Source organism: Alosa pseudoharengus, unplaced genomic scaffold (assembly GCF_046254945.1).
Source record: "Alosa pseudoharengus isolate Yale_2024_CS ecotype anadromous, Long Island Sound unplaced genomic scaffold, YU_APseudo_1.1 YU_APseudo_1.1_scf_9, whole genome shotgun sequence".
Taxonomy (NCBI): domain Eukaryota; kingdom Metazoa; phylum Chordata; class Actinopteri; order Clupeiformes; family Clupeidae; genus Alosa; species Alosa pseudoharengus.
Window position 1 is genome coordinate 37341364 of NW_027468881.1, and position 6795 is coordinate 37348158.

General features: G+C 47.0%; 1 protein-coding gene across 4 annotated transcripts in view; it reads right to left on the reverse strand.

Annotated features, from left to right (window-relative positions):
• The window catches only part of mical1 (microtubule associated monooxygenase, calponin and LIM domain containing 1), a 32764-nt gene extending 26522 nt beyond the window's left edge, over positions 1–6242 (reverse strand). For 3 of the 4 annotated variants that reach the window (XM_076277198.1, XM_076277199.1, XM_076277196.1), the window contains exons 1-7: positions 6157–6242; positions 5646–5741; positions 2406–2687; positions 1583–1790; positions 811–918; positions 414–509; positions 1–92 (exon numbers count right to left, since the gene is read on the reverse strand). The exon at positions 1–92 is cut by the window's left edge and continues 64 nt beyond it. In XM_076277198.1, the coding sequence (XP_076133313.1) occupies positions 1–92; positions 414–509; positions 811–918; positions 1583–1790; positions 2406–2663 (762 nt within the window). In that variant the 5' untranslated portion in view covers positions 2664–2687; positions 5646–5741; positions 6157–6242. The remainder of the gene's footprint in view (positions 93–413; positions 510–810; positions 919–1582; positions 1791–2405; positions 2688–5645; positions 5742–6156) is intronic. The other variant, XM_076277197.1, reaches the window with a different exon arrangement.
• Positions 6243–6795: the final 553 nt, after the last annotated feature.

The window sequence follows — 6795 nt, forward strand, 5'->3', positions numbered from 1 at the left end:
CTGCACCTGGGCCTCGGCGCGCGTGTGGCGGTTGATGAAGTTGGCCGTGATGCCGATGGCCAGCTTCCCTCGGAGCTTGTTCCTCTGGAAACCTACGGGACAGACCGCTGCGTCACCTCACAGGAGCAGCCACAGAAGGCTCTACTGCACATGAGCATGGCTGTGGCGCTGTCTCAGCGTGTTACTGTAGCCCGTGGACATCACATGAACGACAAACTTTTTGCTGGTGAAGCAGGAGATTACAGAAAACAAGGGACCTCAAGAGGAGCGTATGAAGAGACGGGAGAGAAAGAGAGTGGACGAGAGAAGATGAGACGAGACGAGAGGAAGACTGATGAGAAGAGACGAGCAGAGCAGTGAGGAGTTCTGGGGAATTCTGTGAAAGACGAGAGATAAGGGAGAAAAGAGCTCACCCTCTGGGACATAGCGCCCCCCTCCTGCAGAAATAAAAACATCAAACTGGAAATCAGCTGCGGGGTGGCCTGCAGGAGACAAATGAGCTCTCCATCCTGAGAGAGAGAGAGAGAGAGAGAGAGAGGGAGGGAGGGAGGGAGAGAGAGAGAGGGGGGAGGAGAAAAAGAGAGAGACAGAATGTGTGGAGGGAAAGAGAGAAAAGTGACTGAGTTAGAAAAACACTCACTGAGTTTCAAGAGGTAGATTAAGCCGCCATAACCCATTCAAACCTGATGGCCTTTTTAAACATTTGAAGTTCTGTTTCCATTTTAAAAGGACCTACATGAAATTAAAAACAGGCGCTCAGACTACTAATCCAGGCCCTGAGAGCAACCGAGGCCCAGACAGGAGACCTACCTGAGTTCCCTGAGGGCTCCTTCAGACCCCTAAACTCCACACCTGTGTGCACCTCCACGCCCATCAACAGAGCCACCTTCAGCAGGATCAGCTGCAGCTGCCGTATGCCTACACACACAGAGACAGAGTCCTATGCGTCAGGATGAACATCAGGCATCAACTCAGAATCAGTCACTCTGCTTCTGCTGACTTTGTAGCCTGGGATGTTATCCACATGCAAGATGGGAGACCTGGGATGTTATCCACATGCAAGATGGGAGACCTGGGATGTTATCCACATGCAAGATGGGAGACCTATAGAGAGGCCGTGTTTCTGACTATGGCCATGTTTCTGCCCTTCTCACTATGCCCAGATGCTGGGTTAAAGGGTAGAACTCACTGATGTGGTTAAAGGGTTAAAGGGTAGAACTCACGGATGTGGTTAAAGGGTAGAACTCACTGATGTGGTTAAAGGGTAGAACTCACTGATGTGGTTAAAGGGTTAAAGGGTAGAATTCACTGATGTGGTTAGAGGGTAGAGGGTTAAAGGGTAGAACTCACTGATGTGGTCCAAGGTTAAAGGGTTAAAGGGTAGAACTCACTGATGTGGTCCAGGGTTAAAGGGTTAAAGGGTAGAACTCACTGATGTGGTCCAGGGTTAAAGGGTAGAACTCACTGATGTGGTCCAGGGTTAAAGGGTAGAACTCACTGATGTGGTCCAGGGTTAAAGGGTTAAAGGGTAGAACTCACTGATGTGGTCCAGGGTTAAAGGGTTAAAGGGTAGAACACTCACTGATGTGGTCCAGGGCTCCGGTGGCGAATTTGCCGTAGAACTTCTTGGCGGCCAGCTCTCTGAGGTCGACGATGGTGAAGGGCCAGAGGTGGAGCACGTTGTTCCTGGAAAAGGCCTCCCTCTTCTCTAGCACCACCACCTGAGCTCCCAGCAGAGCCAGCTCCACCGCCGTGCGCAAGCCACACGGCCCTGCTCCCAGCACCAGGCACTGCAGGGGCCAGAGGAGGTGGAGGAGGTGGAGGTGGAGGAGGAGGAGGGGGAGGAGGGGGAGGAGGAAGAGGAGGTGGTGGAGGAGGAGGTGGTGGAGGAGGAGGTGGTGGAGGAGAGGGGGAGGAGGTGGTGGAGGAGGTGGTGGAGGAGGTGGAGGAGAGGGGGAGGAGGTGGTGGAGGAGGTGGTGGAGGAGGTGGTGAAGGAGGTGGTGGAGGTGGAGGAGAGGGGGAGGAGGTGGTGGAGGAGGTGGTGGAGGAGGTGGTGAAGGAGGTGGTGGAGGTGGAGGAGAGGGGGAGGAGGTGGGAGAGGAGGTGGTGAAGGAGGAGGTGGGGGAGGAGGTGGTGGAGGAGGTGGAGGAGGTGGGGGAGGAGGTGGTGGAGGAGGTGGAGGAGGTGGTGGAGGAGGTGGTGAAGGAGGAGGTGGTGAAGGAGGTGGTGGAGGTGGTGGAGGAGGTGGGGGAGGAGGTGGGGGAGGAGGTGGTGGAGGAGGTGGAGGAGGGCACATGGACAGGGAGGAGAAGCAGAGGAAAAGGAAAGGGAGGCATATCAAATAAGGATCACTGAAGAGGAAATTCGATTTTCTTCTCGGCACTTTGGCGCTGAGTGGACATACCTTGTTCTTGGAGCATGCTTGGCCTTGCATGTAGTCGGAATGGGCAGCCCGCTTGTCCAGTTTTACCCATAATGCCTTGGCCTTCCAGTAGTTCAGCCTGTCTTTGAGTTTGCCGTAAAAGTGCTTGTAGTCGCGTGGATCCACCTCCAGGTGGCGGCACAACTCAGAAAAGCTCCCCAGGACTTCCTTGCAGGTATCGGCCTGGACGAAGCTGTCGAACAGGGCATGCGCAGGATTGGCTTTATCTGCCTCTGCCATGCTGCAGCCTGCCACAGTCTGTTCCTGAGGGCACACACAGCCATTAAGGAGGGAAGTTGGGAAACATCAAAGCCAAGACTAACATTAGCCAAGACAAGTAGATCATGAAAGCCAAGACAAGTAGATTATGAAAGACAAGACAATATGACGAACTGCAGGCTACAGCAGGCGTTCTGTTTCCGGAGAGTAAGCGGCAATGAGTAGCTTCCACTATAATCAATGGAACTGGCTACTCCAGATGTGAAAGTGGCACATTCGTAGACCAGTAGAAAGTAGACCGGTCTTCTAAAACTATTTTTAGTTTTCAAAGGATTTTAGGAAAAAGTGAAATGGACTTAACAAACATGACACGACAGCACTCAACACTGTGGCTCATTGCGATATGAACGTGCATTTAGCACAAGCAGAGCAGTCTGGTGAGCTGAGATGAGGTGGCACTGATAAACTGATAACACACGTACTGTATGCCACTTCCCCTTAATGCAGGAGAAAAGGTTCATGAGAGGCTATTAACACTATGGCAGATGTTGATCAAATATTTTCTTTGGCAAGACAACATTTTGCCTGGTCACAAATAAAGGACGCTGAAGATCTATTTAAAGTATGGTGATGTGATGCATGGTAAAGCATGATGTTTGGTACTTGGTTATTTGACAATTATGTGCTTGATGTGGTAAAAACGATGGGTCAGATGTGTAAACTGTGAAGTTTATTCCTTGGATTTATTACTTTTATTGAGTAGAGATAAGTAGAGCAGAGATGATGTTGAAAAGAGGAAAGCATATTGTATAAATTATTCTCTATGTTATAGGAAATGAAATTCATGCCTTTTGAAAGTAATGTGTACATGAAAGTGCACTACCACACATACTGACACTTTTCTCCCTCACACAAAAAAAACCAACTCCCAGAACCCTCTAGGTGGTTTAAGCTGAATGGACCCCCCACTCCAGGCTCATTGTCTGACCCAATGTGCCCTGTCCTGCCCTGTCCTGCCATGCCACTGCTCTGTTTACCCTAAACACCTTTCATACTGATTTGGTCAGTGAACGACCTACAAGCAGGAGTGGATTTATTTTTAGTCCAACCACACTAACGTAACACATTTGGAGCTGAGCTGGCATAGTTTGTCTAATTTAATGATGCAGTTCTTCCCATTGAGGTCTTTCAGATTGACTTTTTGACATTTGGAAGTGATCTGTAGTCTACAGGAAGGCCTGTTACAGTAGCAGAGACTCCTTATTTGAATATGATAAAATCAAGTTAGAGTTTCAGTTGCTCCATTTCTCACTGTGACCACTTCAGCCTTAAACCCCTTCTCTACAGTTTCACAGCAGACTAATTTGCAGTTGACACAGCACTTCCTGGAAAATAACTGTCAGTACAGTGTGGAGCACACTCACAGTCACACTCACACACACACACTCACACATTCACACAGGAGCCACCCACTAATTTAGCAGCTGCCGACCTGATGCACAAACATCACAAGACTGGGAAAGTCCCACTGGTAGCATCTGAGTGATCTCAACACTTTATTGGTCTTCCTCAGCATGGCACCACAGGGCCCTTAAGCCAGTGGTTTGTATGCCGATTAAAGTCACATGCAGGCAATTAGTAAGGAATGAAACATACCTTGCTACATGCATAACCTTCTGGCCTAACCTTTCAGTCATGCATAGCCATTTGTGCGTGAGAATGCATTTTTGTGTGGATTTCAGCGAGCGTCGATAGGCAATCAGCATCTGTGCCTGTTCCTGTCACACAGGATGGGTGGTTACATTATGTCTATAAGAGGCTTTGACATTTTGACACTTTTGTTGTCACTGAGCATTGGCCACTCCTTAGCTTCAGATAGCGTCAGGCTCACTGCCTAATAAGCCCACACTCATTAGTGTGTCTCTGACCGTAAATGACCGGTGCTGCAGGTGGTCCCCCAGTGTGCTGTAGAGTCCCCCCCCCCCCCCGACTGTCTGAGCAGGCAGCAGCCTGGACACTAGTGTCCTCTAGCCAGCTGTCCTTGCCATATCAGTCACCCTAGCCTCTCTCTCATCCTACGAAAAAAAGATTGATCTTTCCTCTTCTCTTCCCTGTGACGGCTTACCCATCAGGCCACATGCCAGCGTTGCCAGGGGCATGGGATTGGATGGGGCTTCACACCAGAATTACAGATGACACAAGATTTTTTGTTTCATTCTGCACTTCTGTAATTTGCACTAGTTGTTTTCCATGATATGACAAATGCGTCCCGAATATCTGGGGCCAATTGATCTGTTTTTGAAGGAATTCTATCATACTCATGGCACACTTCCCACCCCTCAACACACACACACACACACACACACACACACACACACGCACACATACACAACAGATAGACAAAGAGAGACAGAGAGAGAGAGAGAGAAAAAAGAGAGAGTATGTTTTGAGTCAACTAATCAATTACAAACTCTTAAGTTATCAAACCTCATTACTGACACTGACAAACTATTTCGTCTGATGTGACTTGACACTTAATTAAAGATAATTTGACCCCTTGGTTGAAACAGAAAGTAGGACTAACTGAGTGTATGTGTCTGAACACAGAACAGTTGCCTTATCATTTACATAGACTATCCCATCTGTTTCTCTGACCTTCCATGTTGCTGCACCCTATCAGTCTGTTGTTACACTGTTGCCTCAGGGTAGTATTTTGCAAAAGAGGTACAGCCTTCTGAGCACATTGCAGCAACAATATAATGGCAGCATAACATCCTGACCATTTTATCTACAGGAAATGACTGTGATGACGCTGAACATAGCATCAACTACAGACTCTTAACCACATGCAGTGCAAGCACTTCTGAAATATTAGCGCACTGCATTTTGAAGAGCCTGCATCAAATCAAGTACTTGTACAATTTACAATTTACAGAGCGAATCATAGGAGAGCCAGAAATCTCTGATGTCATGCTTGCCTCTGGAAGGGAAGCTCTGACTCACCTGACAGTGATGCTTGTTATTCTGTGTCCAAGGTTGCAGTTAGGCTACATGTCTGGTGCCACCGCTGGATGAATAGACTTATTGAGCTGTCTGAGACTGAGAATAATGCAGTAAGTTAATGTTAACAGGCGAAATTGTCCTATGTATTACAGTGTGTAACACAAATAACAGCAACTGGTGGCATGGAACATGTAACCAGCCAACTCCAATCAATCCACTCTTCATCATCAGACTTTCCAATGCAGTCTCGAAAAAAAATGCAGGTCGACACATTTGTAAAAAATAAGTAGGCTAACAAACAAGGTAATGTTTCCAACTCGTAGCATGTCGTAACTTGCTGAATGGCTTCTCTCGTTCTCAAGTCGTTCTTGTCCTTGTGTGTTCATAGATAAACCACGACATCGTTTTTTTTTTTTTAAGTTGTACAGTTATTTTGATTTTTGATAAGGCCTATTTATTATCATTTGAAGTTGGAGCATAACTAGAATTCGTTAAAAAAGGATCAGCTTACCTCTCTTAAAAGTTGTAAAGGAGAAAAGACGCGCTGCTGCCTGTCTCCGCTTGCTTGCTGTGTTGACTTATGTTTTAGGAATCACCTGTGGCACCACTACTATACCAAACCCCTCTTCCGGGGTATTTTCTCTCTACGCTTTTTTATGGCAATGACATCATCGTATGATCAAGGTTACATTTAGATATGTTTTCGTCTTATTAATAACATGAATGAATGCTAAAAATTAGTAGGTTATACAACATAAATAACAGTTTATAAAAAGTAGCCTACAACGCATTTGTAGGCTACAAAGCCCATGGGCTCGCTCACACAGTGTAGCAGCATTCTTACAGCTAACAAAAAAGACAAATGCTTCATGTGTTTTCTGGTAACCACTAAATATGTTCTCTCCCACACACCGCCTCTTTAATTCTTAACATAAGCTACACAAAACATACGCCATGGATATAGACAATACAATTGCCACTCTTACACAAACGAGTACGCATACAGTAGCCTAAGAACACACCTGTGAGCGCTGATTTAACTACAGTGAACTATTTGCACTTGGGGCTGTAGCCTAATCACTCACTGTTCTTTAGAAATATGAGACAGCACTAATTTACACTCCGTTGTTGGCTAACTTTTGGCTTTTTT